The 25,924-nt window shown below is 41.7% G+C and overlaps 1 protein-coding gene across 13 annotated transcripts in view; it reads left to right on the top strand.

The window, feature by feature from the left end:
* The window catches only part of LOC144680498 (pumilio homolog 2-like), a 129,608-nt gene that overhangs the window by 80,769 nt on the left and 22,915 nt on the right, over positions 1–25,924 (top strand). For 8 of the 13 annotated variants that reach the window (XM_078541530.1, XM_078541535.1, XM_078541527.1 and 5 more), the window contains 4 exons: positions 374–499; positions 3,934–4,079; positions 4,394–4,529; positions 7,555–7,698. In XM_078541530.1, coding sequence (XP_078397656.1) covers positions 374–499; positions 3,934–4,079; positions 4,394–4,529; positions 7,555–7,698 — 552 coding nt within the window. The remainder of the gene's footprint in view (positions 1–373; positions 500–3,933; positions 4,080–4,393; positions 4,530–7,554; positions 7,699–25,924) is intronic. The other 5 variants (XM_078541536.1, XM_078541529.1, XM_078541526.1 and 2 more) reach the window with 2 other exon arrangements.

Genomic DNA, 25,924 nt, shown 5'->3' with positions numbered 1-25,924 from the left:
CTTAGCTGTACAGAAATTTCATTGTCACTGTGAGCTGGTTGTCTGGAGATGTGTGAATGTTTTTTCAGTAGACCTTTCCCCTCCATTTCCTTTCTTCCTTGCTAATACCTGCTATGCTTGCTGTCTGTCTTGTTGACCATACTAAACTTTGGAACCTGGCCAATAGAACATAGTGCTGTACCATTTTTAACCAAACAACATGTTACATAATTTAGTAAAATGAAGAACATTGAATATAATGCTTTGCAAAACTACTTAGCTTTTTTGGAGGGAGGTGGTAAGATGAAGGGAAAAGTGAGGAAGTAATATTCATGAATGCAATTTGTGGATAATTTCAGCAGAATGAATCATTAACGCTTTTTGTCTTGAACAGCAGGTGTGTTTTCTGCAGGCCTTGCTCCAGCAGCCTTTATGCCAAACCCATACATTATCAGTACAGCTCCACCAGGCACAGATCCATATACTGCAGCAGGACTGGCTGCAGCAGCTACTTTAGCAGGTGATCAATCAGATAACAGTATTAAAAGACTAAAAAACTGTATAGGCCTATTGGATAAGGGCAGCACTTGGTTTGATATTAAAGCACAGAGCTCAAGGTATCGAATTCAATTCGTTATCTCTGTTCAGTTAACTGTTCTGAGCCATGATGGTTGTAAAAGAGCTAGAATTAACCTCAGTGGCCTGGGCTAAGGTGAAGAAAAATGATTAAGGGTATTTTTCATTTCCACTCATTGTTCAGCGAAGAAGGGAGCAAGTGGAGAGAAGCTGAAGCCTGCCTAGCACAGGGAGGGAGTGGATAGGTAATGTCCTACTTTGGAAGCAGCAATGAAGTGTTGGTGTGGTAGACAGTAGTATCCCCCACACACTCTTAAGAATATAGGGTGGGGCTCCAAAACCAGTAATATTAGTATTGATGGCACCTCCAGACCCTCTTCTCTGTTATAAAGTAGTTATTAAACAAAAAAGAAATACTGCTCCAATTTATATAATATTATTTGAGCTTCACTTAATGTTCATATAGGACTAGGAGTGCTCTTTTTCATTTCTCCAGACCCATACCCACTTAGCTTCTATATGAGGTTAGTTGTTCACATTTAGGATCTCAACTTGGTTCCCTTTTGTACGCTTACGGCAAATCAGTACTTCCTCCATGAGCTGGCAACATGTTCCAGAGATTGACAGACCTGCAGCCTTTTCCATGAGGAAAGTACTATCTAACATCTAAGCTAATTCCCTGCTTAGAGCTTTCACTTTTGCCCCTGTTCACCAATCTTTCTAGTTTGAATAGCCTACCCACGTGGACTCAGTTTAATTTTTATGTATAAAGGCCTCAATTAAATCTCCTTGAAGTCTCTTTTTCTCCAGATTGGTTAAAAAAATTCCAGTGCTTTCCACCAACTGAGTGACTTTGTGTTAGGCATTAATCTGGTTACCCTCTTAACTTTTTCCAAGACCTCTATAACACTCACCACTTGATGGGACCAAAACTTAACATAGTATTCTAGATAGGGTCTGACCAAGGCTTTGCCCAGAGACAGAATAATACTTACTTTGAATTTAACCGTCCTGTCAATACATTACAACATTCTATTTGCCTTTCTAATAGCCTCACTGCATTGGTCATGGTTGTTCAGTGACTCATACACTATAAGATCCAGGTCCTTCTCCCATTCTGCAGCCTTCATCTAGCAAACTTGTATAGTTTTTAAATGCTTGGCATTGCCCCCACCCAAAAAAAGAAAGAGCTTGCATTTATACAGCATTTTTCACAATCTCAGGGTGCCTCAAAGCATTTCAGAGTGCATTATGTATTTTTGAAGTGTGGTTACTGTTGTAATGTAGCAAAACATGGCAACTAATTTGTGCACATCAAGGTGTCTCACACAATGGGATAAATGACCAGTTAAGCTGTTGGTGTTGGTTATGGGATGCATATTGGTCAGGATAGTGGAAGTACTTACCCATTCTTTTTTGAATGGTGCCATGTGATCTTTTACATCCCCTTGAGAGAGTAGGCTGGATCTTGAGAAGATACCTTCAGCACTGCAACACTCCCTCAGTACTACACTGGAGTGTCAGCATGATTATGTGCTCAAGTCTCTGGATTAGAACTTTGATCCATAACCTGACTTTAAGATGAGACATAAGTATAAGATACATTCATCTGTATTAAAATACATCGACCAGATACAGACCTATTGCCCCATCTTATCCTGACCTACCTGCAATCTATTTTTCTCTATTAAGGCCCATGGATTCATAGCTTTTGAAACCTTGTTTTGTTGCTTTTCAATGTAGGAAAGGAAATTGCACTCAACAATTCAAAAGATAACATTACTGACCAATTTGTGACTGTGAGTTAAGTAATAAAGGGAAATATAAGGAAAAGCAATGCACTCGGGTGGATAGCGGCAGCAGCAAGGTGGTTCTTATGTGGTAGCAACTGGCAGTTCAGATGAACAGCTGAGACAAATATTGAAAGGAGGAGACTGGTTGCCATAAGAACATACTGAAGGGTGTGAGTTTGGGAGATTGATGGTGCAGCAGGCTACTTGGAGAACCAGTGGCTTGGAGGGAGGGGGAAGGGAGGCTGTTGAAGGGAATGGTGTAGAGTGGTTGCCATACCAGGAACAGGAAATTCTCCTCCAGACCCTGGTTTGGTGAGTACAGGGGATAAATAACGTCCCCTGTATTTTAAAATTGTACGAGGACAGCCCTGGGATACATGAAATGGTAAATGGAGCTGCGTGACTAACGCCACATTGGTATTTAGTGGTCAGAGATAACAACTACATTATAAATGTTGACATATGATTTTTACAGCTATATTTTAAATGTTGACAAGAAAGACCAAAAATTGTGATGGCTGGACATGATTGCTATATGCAAGACTTTTAATAATATAGCTATGTACTTAAATACTTGAGTTGCAAATATTGCTGTGCTGTCAGTGCATTGAAATCAGTAGTAACAGTAATACCTGCTGTTCTTGTTTCCTCCAGAGGTGGCATTGTAATTTCTTCACTTGCTACATCATAACACAACAAAGAGACACCCAATTCCTCATATAACTGAATAAGGCCGCAAATGATTTGTGTGTGTATGATGGGCATATACAGATATGTATGAGATAAATTTTGAACCAGGTCGTCAACGTTTAATATAGGAAAACCGATATTAACGTTTTGTATTTAGAAAACCTTATGTCAACATTTGGTTTACATGCTATAATTGCAGGCTTTTGGCCACTGTGGGGCTGTTGCAGTCTCCCCACCCTGTGTTTCACATCCTTATTGAACAACCAAAAAAAATCTCTCTAGCTGTGTTCTGTGCCCCATATAACTTGGGAATAGAGACTGGAAATCAATTATAAGCAATTAAAGTATATAATTAACCTACTTAATACCACCTTTAATTTATTAGAATATGTGCCAGGACCCCTTCTTCTAGGTCAGCATGTAACATGTTAAATTTGTATTTTCCCAGCTCATCCTCTCGGACTCTTGGTTGTCCTTATGGTTCAGCCTCTTGTACATTTTTGTTGAAGTATCTCAAAAGTGCTTCACACAATTATTTTTTGAAGTTTAATGACTTATGTAGGCATTCATGTTAACAGGTGCTTGTATCACATTGGAGCTAGATTCATTCCTGTTATGCAAATTCAGGCAGAGCTTGTTGGATAGTGATCAGGAGTGGGAACTCCAAATGATTTTCTCTCCTTCCCTCAGAGGCACTGGAGTTTTGCTCTACCTGAGGTTTGCTAAGAGGTCAGATCTGGGATCTGTATGGTATGGTGACTCAGTGGACAAGCTCATCAAATTTAGTTAGGAGTCCTCCATTGGAATTTATAAACAATATAGTTCTAGTCAAGCTACTAGGCTCGATAGGCAACAGTGACCATTGTTGATTCACCGCTGTGTATTTTTGTGCTAGGCCCTACAGTTGTCCCACCTCAGTATTATGGCGTTCCATGGAGTGTATATCCAGCCAATCTGTTCCAACAGCAAACTGCTGCACCAGCTGCAAACAATACTGCCAACCAGCAGACTGCAACACAGGCACAGCAAGGGCAACAACAAGTATGTGATTCTAATTGATATTTAATGGCTAGTTCATCCTTCTGTTAACATAATGGCTTTAAAAAGACATGTATAAACATTTTATTGAATTCTTTGTACATCTTTTGTGGTCAGATTTATTTAGATTTTGGGTGACTTACTCATTGCTGATTTTGGTTGTTGGTTATGCTTATAACGGAGTAGCACTTGCCTTTAGAACAAGTCCTGCTCTAATATTTGTATATGCTCAAGGTGTGAAACAGTTTATCTGTAAGTTTGATTAGCTGATGTATATCATGAATGTGGTAAAACTTCCATTTATTACCTACTCTTAGGTGTTGCGTGGTGGAAATCAACGTCCACTCACTCCAAGTCAGAGTCAGCAAAGTCAACAAGCTGACTCACTGGCAGCAGCTGCTGCTGCCAATCCAGCTCTTGCCTTTAGCCAAGGTCTCGCTACAGGAATGCCAGGTATATAAGTTGATTGTGTTTACTATTTGACAGCCCTGTCATTTGATACATTACAGTACATTTCTTCCTCCCCTCCAAGATACAGTAGCCATGTAATTTCCTGGACCCTGAGAGATCAACACCACTTCACCCGAGTAGTCTTTCCTCATATTAGTGTTGGTAAGTTAATTGGTTGTGGAGGGCATTGCAACCATCCTCCCTTGAAATTCACATCCTCCACTTTTTTAACAGTTGGCAGCAGGAATTTGGCTCCAAATGCACTCACTAGCTCAGAGTTCTTGCAGCCTCATTGTGGCCCTGATGGAGCTCGGCTAGTCCATCAAGGGAATTGGAATTTTCTGGTCTATGTGGCTCAGAATTGCGGTAGGTTTCCTATCATGACATGAGAATATTGGAAAGCAAACCCAGAAAAGATTATTCAATCCATCAAGCTTGTTCTTTCAGTGAATGAGTAATCCAGCCTTGTCATGGACTTCTGTCTAGTTCATTTAGTCTGCAGATGCAAAGTTCACCAAAGCTTCTCCCTGGCCCCCTTCCTAAAAATAATTAAAATAAAACTTTAGAATACCGGTCTAACATATTATCATGCATGAATATCCTGGATCAATTTTTAATATTGATAAGTCACGATGACAGGAGCATATAGTCAGAATAACACCAAAAGATAAAGGAGTAAAAGAGAAGATGCAATTCTGGAAATGTTAATTAACTGATACGAAACTTGAGTTAAAACGTTTATGTTGTAGAAGGAGGAAAAGACTCGGAGGGGTAAGGAGGCCCATTTTTTAGGTCCTGGGAAGAAATTAGAACAGGAGATACTGTGATAAGCCATGAGTTCCACGGATGATGTGGAGAGGAATAAAAGTTTGTAGGGTGACTTATTTGTAGTTTAGAAGGAAAAATCAGAGCAAAGTTCAGAAGGGTAATGCTTCCATAAATTATATTTTTATGTTCCCAATAGCACAAAAATTATCATTTTTTTCCCCTTGAGGTCCATTCATTTGATACTTGTGCTATTTACTTCTACATGAAAATTACCCATTCCTCAGCAGTTTCAAAACTTTTATCAAATAAATTCAGCTCTGGGAATCTCTTACAGATTCAAAGCCCTTTACTTTATAAAGTTTTGTGTTGACTGATCTCTGTGCTCATTTCATTGAATAGAACCATAGAGTGGTTACAGCACAGAAGGAGGCCATTCAACTCGTCTAGTCCATGCTTAATCCCTGCAAGAGCAATTTGGTTAGTTCCACTCCCCCACCCGTAGCCCTGCAGATTTTTCTCATCAGACGCTTATCCATCTCCATTTTGAAAGCCACAATTGAATCTGCCATAACCTTCTCAGGTAGTGCATTCTAAATTCTAAGCACTCGCTGTTTTAAAAAACAGCGTTCCTTATGCCACCTCTGGTTTTTTTTTGCCAATCACAAATCTGTGTCCTCTGGTTCTTGCCAGTGGGGACAGTTTCTCTCTGTCTACTCTGTCTAGACTCCTCATGATTTTGAACACCACCCTTTAAATCTCAGCTTCCCTAAGCCATCCATGTGACTGAATTCCCTCACCCCTGGAACCATTTTTATAAATCTTTACCGCACCATCTCTAAAGCCTTCATGTCTTTCCTAAAGTGTGGTGTCCAGAATTGTACTCCAGGACAGCACTCCAGTTGAGGTGTTTTGTGCTCAGAAAACAGCCAAGATAATGTTCATGCTGTATGGGCAACATATTTCACTAGATAAGTTGGTTTGCTTGCAATTCTGATGTCAATGATAGCATAAATGCAAAGTAACTTGCTATTGGAGACAGCCATGCACTTACCCACCAGAAAACTGGATAGGGCTATGGGGAATGGGCAGGGCAGTGGGACTAGCTGGCTGCTCTTGCTGAGAGCTGGAATGGCCATGATGGGCCAAATTACTTCCTTCTGTGCTATAATAATTTGTTGTTCTCATTGGAAAATCTCAATGGAGCTCTTGAGGGATCACTGATGCTTGCTGCTTTCCAAGTTTCAAAATCAGATGAGGATTGAGAAATTATCAGTAAATTGGCATTGTTTAGTTTGTTTTTAATTTAGAAAAAAGCTGCTGGCTATATAAAGCTGGTCAGCTTAAAGATATTATTGAAGGTGACTGTATGGGAAGTTAAATTAATTCTTGCAGAAGTGTAGTCATGAACCCTGTAGGTGGACCCTAATTATTAACACTTCTTTTGTATGTCATGTCTTTCATGAGAACATACACAAATTGAAATTAGACAACAAAGCACTAGCTGTTTAAACCAAACCTAAATTATACTGTTGTGAAGTTTTGAACCTAATTTTAAGAGGAAATTGGACAGGCATTTGCTGGGAAAATCAGTTAACAACAAAAGATAATGAGTTGTAGGTTTTCTGTTTTTGGAGCAATGGCATTTGTCCTCTTGGCAGAAATAACTTTTCACCTCTGTCACTGAAGGTGGGTGGAGGTAATGTTTTCACCTGTCTGTTAGTCTGTTTATCTGTAAACAATATATCTCAAAAACTAATGGACAGGTTTCAATGAAACTTGTATACAGGGTATGGATTAAGGAAGAACCGATTAGGTTTTGGTGAAAATGTGGATCTGGATCCTGGGATTTTTTTTTTAAAGATCCATTAACATTAGGAGATAGGGCGAGCTGGCTTATTTTTAGAATGTTGTGGGTTCTTCTATTTAGAATGTTGTGGATTCTCTCAGCTGCTGTACTGGAATTTGTCACAGCTGTCAAAATGTGAGCTGAGTGTTCAGAGCAGGTTGTTGGATGCGGATTGGCCCGCAACTGCCTCCAGTGAGGTGGAGGTTTTTAATAAAAAAACGCCTTTTTTCAGCTTTGTAGTTGCAGAGCATCAACCAGATAGGGAAGAGCCTCAGGGAAGAGCTACGTAATTGTAACAATGTTGAGGTATGTGCTCTACTGAGTACCCTCTTGAGCTATGCTCATTTTAGGGAAAGAGATGGTATATTTCTGCATAACAGGCAGATTTAACTTCCATTTACCTCTTGTGTTTAGGTTATCAAGTCTTAGCCCCGGCTGCCTACTATGACCAAACTGGTGCCTTAGTGGTGGGTCCTGGAGCAAGGACTGGATTAGGGACACCAGTTAGATTGGTAGCGTCAACTCCTGTTATCATCAGCTCTGCAGCAGCACAAGCTGGTAAGTCCTGATACGAACATTTGATCCTAATAATTTAATGTTTTGAAATGAAGCCTTCACATCCAACAGAATAATGCTGACACTCCAGTGGAAGAAAATCACCTCGGAACACAATTCAGTAAAATCCCCCAACTCTATTCTGTATAAGATCTTGCGCTCTGTGTTAATAGCGAGTGTTTCCAGGAATATCTCATAACAATGCATTGTTTGATCTAATTTTGGTATTGGTTGCTGTAACTAGAAAGCATACGCTATCATTGCTAACAAATCCATTTTACATTTGTGTTCACTCAGCAGGCTGGTGCTACTTTTCATTGACCAACCAACCCAGGACATTTAAGTCGCCAAATGCTAGATCGTGCCTTAATTGGCATCCATAGCAGTTGCTCAGCTTTTTTTCTAAATCTAGGTAGGCTTTTGTATTGAGATTCAGCTGAAAGTGAATTAGCCCACTGACAGCACTTCATGTCTTGTAAAGGAAGCTTGTGGTGCCACTCAAGCTGCTTTTAGCAATATGCTCAGCCATTAATAGTGTGTCCTTAATCATACTTGTTGAAATAGCAGCCTTATATAGAACTTCAACCTCAGTATCAATGATAACCTACAGCAACTCCAGTGTTGCCTGATAAAGAAGACTTGCATTTAAATAGTGACGCCCCAAATTTCTTTACAACCGATGTGGTACTTTGAACTGTAGTCACTGTCATAGAAACTAGGAGCAGGAGTAGGCCATTCATTGTGATCATGGCTGATCATCCAACTCAATAGCTTGCTCCTGCTTTCTCCCCATATCCTTTGATCCTTCGCCCCAAGAGCTATATCTAACCCCTTGAAAACATACAATGTTTTGGCCCCAACTACTTTCTGTGGTAACAAATTCCACAGGCTCACCACTCTCTGGGTGAAGAAATTTCTCCTCATCTCAGTCCTAAATGGTCTACCCCATATCTTCAGACTGTGACCACTGGTTCTGGACTCTCCCGCCATCGGGAACATCCTACCTGCATCTACCCTGTCTAGTCCTGTTAGAATTTTAGAGGTTTCTATGTGATCTCCCCTCATTCTTCTGAATTCCAGCAAATATAATCCTAACCGACTCGATCTCTCCTCATATGTCAGTTCTGCCATCCCAGGAATCAGTCGGGTAAACCTTCGCTGCACTCCCTCTATAGCAAGGACATCCTTCCTCAGATAAGGAGACCAAAACTGCACACAATATTGCAGGTGTGGTCTCACCAAGGCCCTGTACAATTGCAGCAAGACGTCCCTGTTCCTGTACTCAATCCTCTGGCTATGAAAGCCAACATACCATATGCCTTCTTTACCACCTGCTGCAACTGCATGCTTACCTTCAGCGACTGGTGTACGAGGACACCCAGGTCTCATTGCACATTCCCCTCTCAATTTATAGCCTTTCAGATAATAATCTGCCTTCCTGTTTTTGCTACCAAAGTGGATGACCTCACATTTATCCACATTATATTGCATCTGCCATGCATTTGCCCACTCACTCAGCTTGTCCAAATCACACTGAAGCATCTCTGCATCCTCCTCACAGCTCACCCACCCAACTTTGTGTCATCTGCAAATTTGGAGATATTACATTTTGTTCCCTCATCTAAATCATTAATATGTATTGTGAATAACTGGGGTACCAGCATCAATTCCTGCGGTACCCCACTAGTCACTGCCTGCCATTCAGAAAAAGACCCATTTATTCCTGTCGTAATACAAGAAATGTGGCAACCAAGATATGCACAGCAAGCTACTGCAAATACTAATATGATAATGACCAGCAAATCTCTTTTTGTAATGTTGATTGATGGATAAATATTGGCCAGGGTACTGGGGAAACTTCCCTTGCTCCTCTTTGAAATAGTGCCATAGGACGTTTACGTCCGCCAGAGAGAGCACTTCTGACAATGCAGCACTGGAGTGTCAGCCTAGAATTTGGGCTGATGACCTGGACCTGAATCCACAGCCTTCTGACTTGGGCAAGAGTGCTAACAATTGAGCTGCAGCTGACATTATTAGTCAGTTAACATTTGCCTCAGACCAGTAAATATTTCAAAGAACTATCTTCTCTGAGGAAAGATGCATTTGGAAGCGATTTCCATCACAATTGGTATGCAGTCATACTGAAAACTCCACGGGCATCCTCTTGTGTCCAATTACAGACATGTCCCAATACTAGTAAAGGTGCCATAATTAACTTAGTTGTTATCTGGTAGAATATTTTCAGGTTTTCATTACTTCTCTTTTTGTGTATGCTGCAATGATCAGCAGAGAGAGCTTGTTTCAAGTTATCATTGTGACTGCTAGGCTTTTCACTATGCAGGATCTTTCAGTAAGCAGCAGATATTTCATTTATCAAACTAGTCTTATTGTTGCTGGGGTTGGGCAAAGATGGACCAAAGTTATATTTTCTTGTGCAGTCCAAAATATGGGAAGTGATTCTTTTGCCGAAGATTATTTTGGTTTTACTTGTCTCATGAGATAGAAGATCTCATTCCAGACTATTAAGCAATGAGGGAATGTTGAGGGCTCATGTAGACTGATAAAAAGCAATATCTGAAAATGTGGGAGTTGAACTTGCAAAGAAAATGGAAGAGCAACTCTGTGGTAGTTGATGTAACATTTTCATTTAGTGCAACAATGGAAACAAATAATAGCAGAAACTTCAAGAGCTCTGGTTTCTTACTGTTTGGACAATATCCAATTTTTGTCAGAATGCAAATTGCAGACTCAGCAAATCCAACCTAGTCTTCCTGATACACTGCACGAATCAAAGTAGCACACGTTTGAAGTAACCTGATTTAATAAGTATTTGTGCTAATGTTAATTTATCTCTCGTTTACTATGAGAGCTGAGATTCCTTGCAGGCCGGCTATACCGTCACTGGTTCGTGCTGCTTTAACTATTTAAATCTATTATATATTCACGTTACCTGAAATTTAAAATACTGATTGAATGTTCTCCTACAACTTGAAGTATCAGTGATGGTCTGTGACAGTAGTTTTCAGAGGACATACAAAAAATACTATTTTATTGGTGTTAAATTATTGAATGCTGTGCAGGAATAGCATCTTAAGTGCAGTTTTGTATGTTAATGGTTAACCATGCTTTCCTCCTTTAGTATCGCGATGAGAAGTTGCTAACCATCTTTGAGAAGTTCAGTTAATTTCAAAATATATGGATTCCTCGGCAGCAAGAATCAAGTCCCCTTGTTTACTTAAAGATCATTGAATATTTGCTAATTTTGAAATTATTTAGCTCTAATGTGTTAAGGAGAATGTTAAACAAATGCCCTTTGTTTCTTCCTCATTGCCCACATACTGGCAGGAATAAGCCCAGGTTACTATCAGGACAAATCCTTTGACAGCAGAGTGTTGGCCATGTTTGTAACTCTTATTATGTTTCAGCCACATACAATTTAAATATGTTTTGTACATATTTGCCATGTTGCTAGCTACAAGTTCCACATCCTACAACTGTATGCCAATTTTATTTTTTCATTAGTGCTTCTAGTTTTTCCAATCATAAAGGCTCTTTCAGTTTTGAACCCTGCTCTTTGTTAACATAGATGGCCATTCTAATATAAGGTGACTTCCTAACATGATTCTTAAAATTCTCCAAGAATAAGTGCAGTTCTTGAGGTAGACCTTTTGATGACCTACTTGTTAAATGAGTTTAGCACTGAGTGATTTTTAGATGTTAACAAATAGAGGACTTGAATGTAGCTGAAAAGAGAGACATGTTTGCCGAAGCTTTTCGTCTTGCACTCATCAGGACAAACGCAAGCCAGTTCTTGCGAAACCCAAAACAAAACAGCTACTGTTAGATGCGATTCTCTGATTGGGCAGCACTCACTGAACAAGAGCGCTAAGCTACACTAACACCCAATCATAAGAGTAATCAGTCGAACTCGTAACATCGCTCATTTATGCTCACTAGAAGTGACATACTTTCATATGCAGGGACCTGTCCTTTGCAAATAAAAGGAATATGTTCATGCCTTGCAGCTTTTTTTGAATTACCCAGAAGCATGGGGAGCCCATAGTTACTTTCTCCATAGCAATGCCTCAGCCAATCAGAATTGACTTGCCAACCAGTCAGCATCCTTTTTCTCCTGTGGTACAAATTGTTGTGATTGTTTGAAATTTGACATTCTTGTGTTTGTCCTGATGAATGCAAGACAAAAAGCTTCAGCAACATGTCTCTCTTTCAGCAAAATTGAAATTTAAGCAGTGTGCCCTGTGAAATACAGATAAGTAATTCCATTTCAGGTAATATCTCATTGCCTTTGGAGCTTTCCTTTAATATTAAGCTTGACTTGAAACTCAATTCCTTCCAATCGCCAAATTTTACTTTCGATTACGAGACTACATAGCTAAAAACTTGCAGTTGACCAGAATAAAATCTCCTGATCTAGTAGTGTCAAAGGTCACCTAGCCTAGATAATAAACTGGTTATTATGGTCATCTTGGTTAATATCTTTATGGCCATTGCTTGGAGCAAATCTGCAGACATTATCCTTGGAATTAGTGATGAGTGGCATTTTTTGTAGATATGTGTTCAAGGCAGGTCCCTCGGTCTCGCTAAAAGGCTTCTTGAAAGTGTTCCTTGGACTCGGATTTCATGCGTAAAATTAGCGTGTAATATAGCATGGAATGCAAAATAAACAGTCTGCTGCGTCTAGAAATCAAGTATAAATTTCCCTACAGTCTAAAAATTGTTGCGATAAACCACACTGCTTTTTTCCACCTGTCCTTGTATTTAAACGAGATAGGAGCAGGAGTAGTCCATACAGCCCATCAAGCCTGCTTCACCATTCAATATGAACACGGGCTTCAGTTCCACTTTCCCACCCTCTGCCCATATCCCTTGTTATGTCAGTCTTAAATGTATTAAACAATGAAGCATCCACAACCCTTTGGGGTAGAGCATTCCGAAGATTCACAACTCTTTGAGTGAAATAATTTCTCTTCATCTGAGTCGTAGATGATCAGCCCCCTATCCTGAGACTGTGCTCCCATGTTTTAGATTCTGTGACCAGTGGAAATAATCTCTCAACATCTATCAATTCCCTTCAGAATCTTGTATGTTTCAGTGAGATCATCTCATTCTTCTAAACTCCAGAGAATATAGGCCCAATTTACTCAGCCTTTCATCTTGGGACAACCCCCTCATTCCAGGGACCAATTTAAGAACTGCCTCCAGTGCAGGTATATCCTTCCTTCAATATGAAGAACTAAACCATGCACAGTATTCCAGATGTGGTCTTACCAAAGCCCTGTACAATTATAGCAAGACTTCCTTATTCCTGTACTCCAATCTTCTTGCAACAAATGCCAGCATGCCATTTGCCTTGTTAATTGCTTGCTGCACCTGGATGTTAACTTTATATGTTCCTTTTACAAGCACACCCAAGAATCTCCGAACATCAAACTTTACGAGTTTCACACCTTTTTAAAAAGTATTCTGCTTTTCTATTCTTATGACCAAAGTGAATACCTTCAGGCTTTCCCACATTTTATTCCATCTGCCATCTTGTTGCCCACTCGCTTAACCTGGCAATATCTCTTGGCAGCCTCTTTGTGGCCTCCCCACAGCTTACCTTCCCATCCAGCCTTGTATCATCAGCAAACTTAGATGCATTACTCATACTAAGTCATTAATATAGATTATAAATAGCTGAGACCACTGCACTGATCGCTGCAGCACTCCACCAGTCACAGCCAGTGAACTTGAAAGTGCTCCGTTTATGCTCACTCTTTGCCTCCTATTAGTTAACCAATCCTCTATCCATGCCAACATATTATCCCCAACTCCATGATCCCTTATCTTGCCTATTAATCATTTGTGTGGCACCTTATTGAATATCTTTTGGAAATCCAGGTAGACTACATCTACTGGCTTCTTTTTATCTACCCTACTAGTTGCATTTTCAAAAAACTTTGTCAAACAGGATTTCTGTTTTTTAAAATCATGTTGAAGTGTTGTAATCATACTGTACTTTTCTAAGTGCATTGTTAAGACTTCCTCCATAATAGATTTTAGCATTTTCCAGATGATGGATGTTAGGCTAATTGGCCTGTAGTTCTCTGTTTTCTCTCTCCTTCCTTTCTTGAAAATCAGTATTATGTTTGCCAATTTCCAATCTGATGGGAGCATTCCTGAATCTAATGAATCTTGGAAAAACATAGCTGGCGCATCCACTATCTCTGCAGCTAGTGTGTAGGCCATCAGGTCCTGGAGATTTGGCAGATTTTAGTCCCTTAAATTTTTCTAATGCTACTTCTCTGCTGATATTAATTACCTTAATTTCATCACTCGTAGCTTCTCGGTTACTTTTTTTTGTGGTATGCAATATGTGTCTTCTACTGTGAAACTCTTTCGAGTTATCAACAGTCACAGATTGCAACTCTTTCGAGTACAATCACAGTTCTTGGTTTCCGGGAGTGGGACATGAACGCACAACCCTCTGATTCAAAGGCGAGGGTGCTACGAACTGAGCCACAGCTGACACCTCTCTTCTACTGTGAAGATGAACAAAATATTTACTCATGATAATTTTTCCTGTCTCTGCTTCTGAGGGGCCAATGTTTACTTCAGCTACTGTTTTCCTTTTTATGTACTTAAAACAGCTCTTACAATCTTTTTATATTTCTGGCTAGTTTACTCTCTCTCTTTCTATCAACTTTTTGGTGGCTGTTTGCTGGTTCCTAAAACACTCCCAATCCTCATTCTTGCTACTGTTCTTTGCAACATTAGAAGCCTCTTTGTTTAATTCAATTCAATCCTTAACTTCCTGAGTGAGCCATGGCTGGATCTTCCTTGCTGAAATTTCGGTTTTCACTGGAAAGTAATTTTGTTTAACATTTTGAATTGTTTCTTTAAATGTTCCCCACTGTTTATTTACCACCATACCTTTTAGCCGATTTAGGGGGAGGTGGTGGCGTAGTGGTATTGTCACTGGACGAGTAATCCAGAGACCCACGGTAATGCTCTGGGAACAGAGCATGGTGGAATTTGAATTCCATCAATAAAAATCTGGAATTAAAAGTCTAAAGATGACCATGAAACCATTGTCGCTTGGCGTAAAAACCCATTCTGGTTCACTAATGTTCTTTAGGGAATGAAATCTGCTGTCCTTACCTGGTCTGGGCATCATGTAACTCCCAGATCCACAGCAATGTGGTTGACTCTAAAATGCCCTCTGAAATGGCTTAGCAAATCACTCAGTAACATAAAACCGCTAAAAAGTCAATAAGGAATGAAACCGGACGGACCATTCGGTATTGACCTAGGCACTGGAAATGAAATCTCATTCCTGTCAACCCTGTAGAGTCCTCACTGACATCTGTGGGCTTGTGCCAAAACTGGGAGAGCCGTCTCACAGACTATCAAGCAACAGTCTGACATAGTCATACTCACGGAATCATACCTTACAGATAATATCCTGATCATCATCAGCAGGGCAGACCCAACAGGGTTGGCGGCACAGTGGTATACAGTCGGGAGGGAGTTGCCCTGGGAATCCTCAACATTGAGTCCAGACCCCATGAAATCTCATGGCATCAGGTCAAACATGAGCAAGGAAACCTGCTGATTACTACGTATTCCCCCCGCAACTTCAGCTGATGAATCCGTACTGCTCCATGTTAAGCACCACTTGGGAGGAAGCACTGAGGGTGGCAAGGGTATGGAATGAATGTACTGAGGGTGGGGGCCTTCAGTGTCCATCACCAAGAGCGGCTTGTTGGCACCACTACAGACTGGGCTCGCCGAGTCCTATAGGACATAACTAGGAGACTGGATCTGCAGCAGGTGGTGAGGGAACCAACAAGAAGAAAAAACATACTTGACCTCGTCCTCACCAACCTGCCTGCTGCAGATGTAACTGTCCATGACAGAATCGGTAGGAGTGACCACCGCGTAGTTCTTGTGGAGACAAAGCCCTGTCTTCACATTGAGGATATCCTTCATCATGTTGTGTGGCACTACCACCATGTTAAATGGGATGGATTTCGAACAGATCTAGCAACTTAAGATTGGGCAACCAGGAGTCACTATGGGCCAGCAGCAGCAGCAGAATTGTACTCGATCACAATCTTTAACCTCATGGCCCCCTTTACTATTATCATCAAGCCAGGGGATCACCCTGGTTCAATGAAGAGTGCAGGAGGGCATGCCAGGAGCAGCACCAGGCAAACTTTAAAAGTAGGTATCAACCTGGTGAAGCTACCACACAGGACTGCTTGCGTGCCAAACAGCATAAGCAGGAAGCGATCCCACAATGAACATATCAGATCTAAACTCTGCAATCGTGCCACATCAGTTGTGAATGGTGGTAGATAATTTAACAACTCATTGGAGGAGGTGGTTCCACAAATATCCCCATCCTCAAAAGATGAGGCTGAAGCGATTGCAGCCAGAAGTGCCGAGTAAATGATTCATCTCGGCTTCCTCTGGAGGTCTCCAGCATCACAGATGCCAGTCTTCAGCCAATTCGAATCACTCCACATGATATCAAGAAACGGTTGAAGGCACTGGATACTGCAAAGACAATGGGCCCTGACAGTATTCTGGTAAAAGTGCTGAAGACTTATGTTCCAGAACTTGCCATGCCCCGTCCAAGCTGTTCCAGTACAGCTACAACACTGGCATCTACCCAGCATTGTGAAAAATTGCCCAGGTATGTCCGGTACACAAAATGCAGGACAAATACAACCCGACTAATTACCGCCCCATTGGCCTACTCTCGATTATCATTGAAGTGATGGAAGAGGTCATCACCAGTGCTATCAAGCAGCACTTGCTTAGCCAAAACCTGCTCCCTGATGCTCAATTTGGGTTCGCCCAGGGTCACTCAGCTTCTGACCTCATTACAGCTTTGGTTCAAACATGGACAAAAGAGCTGAACTCCCGAGGTGAGGAGAGTGACTCCCCTTGACGTGAAGGCAGCATTTGACCGAGTGTGGCACCAAGGAGCCCAAGCAAAACTGGAGTCACTGGGACTCGGGAGAACTCTCCACTGGTTGGAATCATACCTAGCACAAAGTAAAGATGATTGTGTTGTTGGAGACCAATCACCTCAGTTCCAGGACATCACTGAAGGAGATCCTCAGGGTAGTGTCCTAGGCCCAATCATCTTCAGCTGCTTCATCAGTGACCTTTCTTCCATCATAAGGTTAGAAGTGTGGGTGTTCGCTGATGATTACACAGTGTTCAGCACCATTCACGACTCCTCAGATACTGAAGCAGTCCATGTCCAAATTCAGCAAGACCTGGTCAATATCTATGCTTTGACTGACAAGAGGCAAGTAACATTCACGCCACACAAGTGCCAGGCAATAACTATCTCCAACAAGAGAGAATCTAACCATCACCCCTTTACATTTGATGACATTACCATTGCTGAATCCCCCACTATCAACAGCCTTGGGTGTTACCATTGACCGGAAGCTGAAGCGGACGAGCCATATACATATATGGACGTCCAATCTCTCTACACCTCCATCCCCCACCAGGATGGTCTGAGGGCCCTTAGCTTCTTCCTCGAACAGAGGCCCGAACAATCCCCATCCACCACTACTCTCCTCTGTCTGGCTGAGCTTGTTCTCACACTGAATAATTTCTCCTTTAACTCCTCTCACTTCCTCCAAATAAAAGGTGTGGCTGTGGGTACCCGCATGGGCCCCAGCTATGCCTGTCTCTTTATGGGGTATGTGGAACATTCCTTGTTCCAGTCCTACTCCGGCCCCTTCCCACAACTCTTTCTCCGGTACATCGATGATTACTTCGGTGCTGCTTCATGCTCTCGTCAGGACCTGGAAAAATTTATTAACTTTGCTTCCAATTTCCACCCCTCCATCATTTTCACATGGTCCATCTCTGACACTTCCCTTCCCTTCCTTGACGTCTCTGTCTCAATTTCTGGTGATAGACTGTCCGCCAATATCCATTACAAGCCTACTGACTCCCACAGCTACCCCGACTACAGCTCCTCACACCCCGCTTCCTGGAAGGACTCCATCCCATTCTCTCAGTTCCTTCATCTCCGTCGCATCTGTTTTGATGATGCTACCTTCAAAAACAGTTCCTCTGACATGTCCTCCTTCTTCCTCAACCGAGGTTTTCCACCCACGGTGGTTGACGGCCCTCAACCGTGTCCGGCCCATCTCCCGCGCATCCGCCCTCACGCCTTCTCCTTCCTCCCAGAAACATGATAGGGTCCCCCTTGTCCTCACTTATCACCCCACCAGCCTCCGCATTGAAAGGATCATCCTCCGCCAACTCCAGCATGATGCCACCACCAAACACATCTTCCGTTCACCCCCCCTGGTGGAATTCCGTAGGGATCGTTCCCTCCGGGACACCCTGGTCCACTTCCCCATCACCCCCTACTCCTCAACCCCCTCCTATGGCACCTCCCCATGCAAACGCAAAAGATGCACCATCTGCCCCTTCATTTCCTCTCTCCTCACCGTCCAAGGGCCCAAACACTCCTTTCAAGTGAAGCAGCCTTTCACTTGCATTTCCCCCAACTTAGTCTACTGCATTCGTTGCTCCCAATGCGGTCTCCTCTACATTGGAGAGACCAAACGCAAACTGGGCGACAGCTTTGCAGAACACCTGCGGTCTGTCCGCAAGAAAGACCCAAACCTCCCTGTCGCTTGCCATTTTAACACTCCACCCTGCTCTCTTGCCCACATGTCTGTCCTTGGCTTGCTGCATTGTTCCAGTGAAGCCCAACGCAAACTGGAGGAACAGCACCTCATCTTCCGACTAGGCACTTTACAGCCTTCCGGACTGAATATTGAATTCAACAACTTTAGATCTTGAACTCCCTCCTCCATCCCCACCCCCTTTCCGTTTCTTCCCCCTTCCTTTTGTTTTTTCCAATAATTTATATAGATTTTTCTTTTCCCACCTATTTCCATTATTTTTAAATCTATACCTTTTATCCCTGTTAGTCTTTCCACCCCACCCCCACTAGAGCTGTACCTTATGTGTCCTGACATCCATTCTTAATTAGCACATTCGTTTAGATAATATCACCACCTTCAACACCTCTTTGTTTTTTTGTCTGTGACATCTTTTGATTATCTGCTCCTAACACTGCTTGCTTGTCCCTACAACCACACAACCGCCCCCCCCTTAAACCAGCTTATATTTCACCCCTCTCCTAATATTACTCAGTTCTGTTGAAGGGTCATGAGGACTCGAAACGTCAACTTTTTTCTTCTCCGCCGATGCTGCCAGACCTGCTGAGTTTTTCCAGGTAATTCTGTTTTTGTTTTAGCCATATAAATGTTGTGACTAAAAGAGCAGGTCAGAGGCTAGGAATCCTGCAGCAAGTAACACACCACCTGACTCTCCAAAGCCTGTCCACCATCTACAAGACACAAGTCAGAATTGTGATGGAATACTCTCCACTTGCCTGGATGAGTGCAGCTGCAACAACACTCAAACTTGACACCATCCATAGCAAAGCTGCCTGCATGATTGGCACTCCATCCACAAACATTCACTCCCTCCACCACTGTGAACAGTGGCAGCAGTGTGTACCATCTACAAGATGCACTGTAGGAATTCACCAAAGCTCCTTAGACAGCACCTTCCAAACCCACGACCGCTACCATCTACCATGTAGAAGGACAAGGGCAGCAGACACATGGGAACACCACCACTTGGAACTTCCCCTCCAAGCCACTCACCATCCTGACTTGGAACTATACTGACGTTCCTTCAGTGTCATTGGATCAAAATCCTGGAATGCCCTCCTTAACAACACTGTGGGTTTACTCACACTGCATGGACTACAGCGGTTCAAGAAGATAGCTTACCACCACCTTCTCAAAGGCAATTATGGATGGGTAATGAATGGTGACCTAGCCAGCGACACCCCCATCCCCTGAATGAATAAAATAAAGTATCCAATTAACCTTAGCCAGTTCTCCCCTCACATCTGTGTAATTGGCTTTATTAAGGTTAAGTTTCTTGTTAGTGATTGGAGTATGCCACTGAATATTAAAATGGAATTCAGTGGTATTATGATCATTATTTCCCAGTGTATGTTCTACTATGACTTATATTGAGACATACTCAATATAAGATAACTTTATCTCTAGTCGGTTCCACAACGTATTGCTCCAGGAAAGTCCCATAAAAACAATCTACAGACATGGGCATTTTTCCATAGGGACATTTTGCTCGGTACTAGTAAAATGTTATTTTTCCATGGAGTATTTGATCACCTTGAAGGATATTCTTGCCTTAGAGGGAAGGAATATCCACTAGACTGATTCCTGGGCTGAGGGGAATGCCCTGTGAGGGAAATGGAATAGACTAATCCTCTATTACTGAAAGTTTAGAAAACTGAAGATGATCTCGTTGAAATATATAAAGTTCTGGACAGGGTGAATGCTGGTACATGATGGTCCCCCTGGCCAGAAAGTCTAGAATTTGGGGTCACAGTCTCAGAATGAAGGATTGCCAATATAAGATTGAGATAAGGACCGTGAATCTTTAGAATTCTCTAACTCATGAAAGTCATGGATGCTCCATTGGTGAGTATATTCAAGATAGAGTTCAGTAGGTTTTTGGTTAGTGAAAGAATCCAGGGATTTTGGAATAATGCAGGATATTGGAGCTGTTGAAGCAGTTTAGGACATCTGCTCGGGGCTGGAGAGGAACTTGCAGTGGAAGGGGGAGGACCCAATCGTTGTGGTCCATGTTGGTACCAACGACGCAGGCAGGACAAAGAAGCAAGTTCTGCATAGTCAGTATGAGGAATTTGACACCAAATTAAGAATCAGAACTCAAATGTTATAATCTCTGGATTATTATCTGAGCCACGTGCAAATTGGCATAGGACAAATCAGATTAGGGAGATGAAAGCGTGGCTCAAAGCCTGGTTTGGGAGAAGTGGGTTCCGGTTTGTAGGGCACTGGCACCAATACTGGGGAAAGTGGAATCTGTACTTTTGGGATGGTCTTCACCTGAACCATGCTGGGACCGGTGTTCTTGCGAGCCGCATATTTGGGGAAGTAGAGAGGGTTTAAAACTAAATAGTGGGGGCAAGGGTACAATTTTGGGAAAATGTGATAAATCAGAGTAGAGACAAGCCAAAAGAGAAAGAAAGATATTACAGGAAATGAAAAACAGACCATGACAGGAAGTGATAGAGAGTACAAATCAGTAAATCAACAGATGAGACTAGAGGTTATAAAAAGAATAAAATGATAAACCTAAAGGCTCTGTGTCTGAATGCACGAAGCATTCTAAACAAAATAGATGAACTGAGAGTGCACATAGAAATAAATAAGTACGATTTGATAGTCACTACAGAGACATGGCTGCAGGAGGACATGGATTGGGACCTGAATATTAAAGGGTATAGGACATTTAGGAAGGCAGGAAGCGAGGAAAAGGTGGAGGGGTGGCTCTGTTAGTTAATGATGGTTTTAGCACAATAGAGAGGGATGATCCAAGTTCAGGAAACCAGGATGTGGAAACAGTTTGGGTAGAGATGAGAAATGGTAAAGGCAAGAAGTCACTTGTGGGAACCGTGTACAGGCCCCCTAATAGTAACCACATGGTAGGGTGGAGCATAAATGAAATAATGGGAGCTTGTCAGAAAGGGACTGTGATAATCATTGGAGATTTTAATCTACATATAGACTGGAAAAGGTAGCCTAGATGAGTTCGTAGAATGTTTCGGGGATAAGTTTCTTAGAACGGCATATTCTGGAGCCAACCAGAGAGCAGGCTATACTAAACCTGGTATTGTGCAACAAAATGGGATTAATTAATCTCATAGTGAAGGCGTCCATAGCTAGCAGTGACCATAATATGATTGAATTTTACATTCAGTTTGAGAGAGAGAGGAGTGGGCCCAAGACCATGTTTTTAAACTTAAATAAGGGCAATTATGAGGGCATGAAAGCAGAGCTGGCTAAAGTGAATTGTCAAATTAGGCTAAGGGATAGATCAATAGAGATGCAGTGGCAAACATTTAAGGGGTTATTTCAGAATACACAGCATTGATATATTCCAATGAGTAAGAAAAAACCCAAGGGACAGACACGCACCATCCATGGTTAACTAGAAAGGTTAAAGATAGTATCAAACTTAAAGAAAAAATATATAATTGTGCAAAGATAGGTGGAAGGCCAGAAGATTGGACAAAATATGAGGAACAGCAAAGGATGACTAAAAGATTAATAAGCAGGGAAAAATTAGGATACAAGAGAAAGCCAGCCAGAAATATAAAAACAGTAAATTGTTGGAGTTGCGGGCTGACAAGTGCCCTGGTCCTGACAGACTTCGTCCTAGGGTCATGAAAGAAGTGGCTAGTGAGATAGTTGATGATTTGATTTTAATTTTCCGAAACTCCCTAGATTCGGGGAAGGTCCCATTAGATTTGAAGATAGCAAATGTAACTCCATTATTCAAAAAGGGAGGGAGACAGAAAGCAGAAACTACAGGCCAGTTAGCTTGACATCTGCCATAGGGAAAACGTTAGAAGCTATTATTAAAGAAGCTATAGCAGGGCACTTGGATATGTCCAATGTAATCAGGCAGAGTCAACATGGTTTTGTGAAAGGGAAATCATGTTTAACCAACTTATTGGAGTTCTTTTGAGAAAGTAACATGTGCTGTGGATAAAGAGGAACCGATAAGATGTATTGTACTTAGATTTCCAGAAGGCATTTGATAAAGTGCCACATCAAAAGCCATTGTAGAAAATAATGGCTCATTGTATAGGGGGCAACATATTGACATGGGTAGAAGATTGGCTGGCTAACAGGATGCAGAGAATGGGTATAAATGGGTCTTTTTCAGGTTGGCAAGATGTAATGAGTGGTGTGCCACAGGGATCAGTGCTGGTACCTCAACTGTTCACAATTTATACAAATGACTTGCATGAAGGGATGGATAGGATGGTCGCCAAATTTGTTGATGACATAGGTAGGAAAGTAAGTTGTGAAGAGGGCGTAAGGAGGCTACAAAAAATATTGCTTAAGTGAGTGGGCAAAGATCTAGCAAACCAAGAATAATGTGGAAAAATGTGAAATTGTCCATTTTGGCAGGAAGAATAAAAGAAAAGCATATCTAAATGGTGAGAGATTTCAGAGCTCAGATGCAGAGGGATCTGGGTGTCTTAGTGGATGAGTCACAAAAGGCGAGCATGGAGGTACAACAAGTAATTAGGAAAGTTAATAGAATGTTATCAATTAGAACCATAGAAAAGTTACAGCACAGAAGGAGGCCATTCGGCCCATGTTGTCCATGCCAGCCCGAGGACACCCAGGTGCCTTTTCTAATCCCACCTTCCTGCACCCGGCCCATAGCCCTGCAGCTTACAGCACTTTAGGTGCAGATCCAAGTACTTTTTAAAAAGAGTTTAGAGTTTCTGCCTCTACCACCAACTTGGGCAACGAATTCCAGACACCCACTGCCCTCTGCGTAAAAAAGTTCTTCCTCATGTTCCCCCTACACCTTTGCTACTCATCTTGAATCTATGTCCCCTGGTTCTAGAATTCTCCATCAAGGCAAACAATTTTATCCTGTCCACTCTATCTATTCCCCATATAATTTTGTACACCTCAATCAAGTCACCTCTCAGCCTTCTTTGTTCTAAGGAAAATAACCCCAACCTATCTAATCTCTCCTCGTAGCTACACTTTTCTAACCCTGGCAACATTCTTGTAAACCTCCTCTGCACTCTCTCCAGAGCTATTACGTGCTTCCTGTAATGTGGCGACCAGAACTGCATACAATACTCCAGTTGTGGCCTAACCAGTGTTTTATACAATTCCAACATTATATCCTTACTTTTATATTCTATACCTCTGCCAATGAAGGAGAGCATTCCAAAAGCCTTCTTTACAACCTTGTCTACTTGAACTGCTGCCTTCAGGGACCTGTGTACTTGTACGTCAAGATCTCTCACTTCATCTACCCCTCTTAGTATATTCCCATTTATTTTGTAATCCCTGTAACTGTTTGAACTCCCTAAATGTATAACCTCACACTTCTCTCTTAAAATCCATCTGCCACTTTTTACCGCCCACTCCACCAACCCATCTATATCGTTTTGGAGATTATGGCTATCCTCTACACTATCCACTACTCGGCCAATCTTTGTGTCATCTGCAAATTTCCCAATCGTGCCCCCCACGTTCACGTCCAAATCGTTAATATAAAACACAAACAGCAAGGGTCCCAACACCAAGCCCTGTGTAACGCTACTTGAGACAACTTTCCATTCGCAAGGGTATCCATCGACCATCACCCTTTGTTTAGTGCAAGGGAAATTGACTACAAAAGTAGAGAGGTTATGGTCCAGTTATATGGACCACTGGTGAGACCATATTTAGAGGACTGTGTATTGGTTACCTTATTTAAGGAAGGATGTAAATGCTTTGGAAGCAGTTTAGAGAAGATTTACCAGACTAATACCTGGAATGGGCAGGTTGTCTTATGAGGAAAGGTTGGACAGGCTAAGTTTGTATCTACTGGAGTTTAGAAGAATAAGAGGCGACTTGATTGAAACATATAAGATCTGGAGGAGCCTTGACAGGGTGGATGTGGGCAGGGAGAGGATGTTTCCTCTTGTGGGCGAATCTAGAACTAGAGGTCACTGTTTAAAAATAAGGGGTTGCCCATTTAAAACGGAGATGAGGTGAAATTTTTTCTGAGGGTCGTGAGTCTTTGGAACTCTGTTCCTGAAAAGGTGGTGGAAGCAGAGACTGAGTATTTTTAAGGCAGAGCTGGATAAGTTCTTGGTAAGCAAGGGGGTGATAGGTTATCAGGGATATTCGCGCTGCAGGTTTGAGTTACTATCAGATCAGCCATGATCTTATTGAATGGCAGAGCAGGCTCAAGGGGCCGAATGACCTATTCCTGCTCCTTGTTCGTATGAACATATGTAATGGTAGAGCAGGTTTGAAGGGCCAGATGGCTTACTTCTGCTCCTATTCCTTATGTTCACCTGCAACAGCGCATATCCTTATAAATATATTGTTACAAATTATAGGTCTCCCATAGACACTAGATATCCTACTGGGAACTCTTCTCAGTGCTCCCTCGAAGGCCACTATATCGTTCCTGAGGTGTGGTGCCCAGAACTGTGTGCAGTACTCCAGATGTGCTTTAAAGCTAAAGCATGACTTCTATTCCCATGTATTGTCGGCCTCCAGATATAGAGGCCAACATCCAATCACGTTTTTGATTATTTTCTGTATTGCGTTAGTAGTACTTGGTATTTAAAGGCATGGATCAAGCTTCTTTACTCTAATGAGCACAATTTCAGTATCCCTTCGTAATTCAAAGCCCTGATCCCAATACCTGTTGTTTTCACTCCTCTTTGAAACCTTCCCAATAACCCTCTGCAGAGGGTACACAAAACTGTGCAGTATTTTGCAAATATGACCTCACCAGTGAGCTGCAATAAGTTTAGGATGTTTTGCCGTGAGTTGTAATAAGACTTTCTTGAAATAATCCCAGTACTTGTTTAGTCTTGTTGATAACATCCCATTTTAAATGTTTTTTTGAGTGATCAGTAATCACACCTTTTAGTTTTTCTTTGCTAAAGGACATAATTTCATTACATTAATTTGTTTCATATTTCCTTTTTTGTGGAGGATGCTGAAATGAGGAAGAAAATAACTTTATCTTATAGGATGCTCCTCATTTTCAACTGGAAGCATCCTCCACATGCAACAACACCCAGTCAGCCTTTTTGGGGCATATTTTGCATAATTGTTTCAATCATGTTCCAACTTTTAGCTTTTCTTGGGTAACAAATTAGAAACGCCGTGGGTCATTAGGGTGAAGTCCCTTTAAGACTTTTAACATGGTATGATCCACGTGGAACTTCACCCTTTTGATTTTTCCCATTGGTAACCTAGGCTTACTCCTATTGATATGTGAAGGATGCTTCCCTTTGAAGAATGAGGAAGATCCTATGAGGTGGGTAATTTTACTTTTTATTCCTGTACAGTCACTTAGTTACTGAGTTTAATGTGATGGTCTTGCAGTTTGACAGCACCACAAAAAATAAAAATGCTTAAACCTTACTACTTGGGGGAAACATTGCCAAAGTATTTTTCTAGATTCATTTAGATTCAGGTTTCTGATTTAACTGGAGGTTCTATAAAGGTTGAGTAACATTACAGAATTCCTAATATAGCTTTCCCTGCAAAAGTTTGGT

This window comes from Cetorhinus maximus, chromosome 5 (assembly GCF_964194155.1).
Source record: "Cetorhinus maximus chromosome 5, sCetMax3.hap1.1, whole genome shotgun sequence".
NCBI classification, from domain to species: domain Eukaryota; kingdom Metazoa; phylum Chordata; class Chondrichthyes; order Lamniformes; family Cetorhinidae; genus Cetorhinus; species Cetorhinus maximus.
Note: the sequence above shows the minus strand (reverse complement) of the source record. Positions and strands in the feature narration are given on the sequence as shown.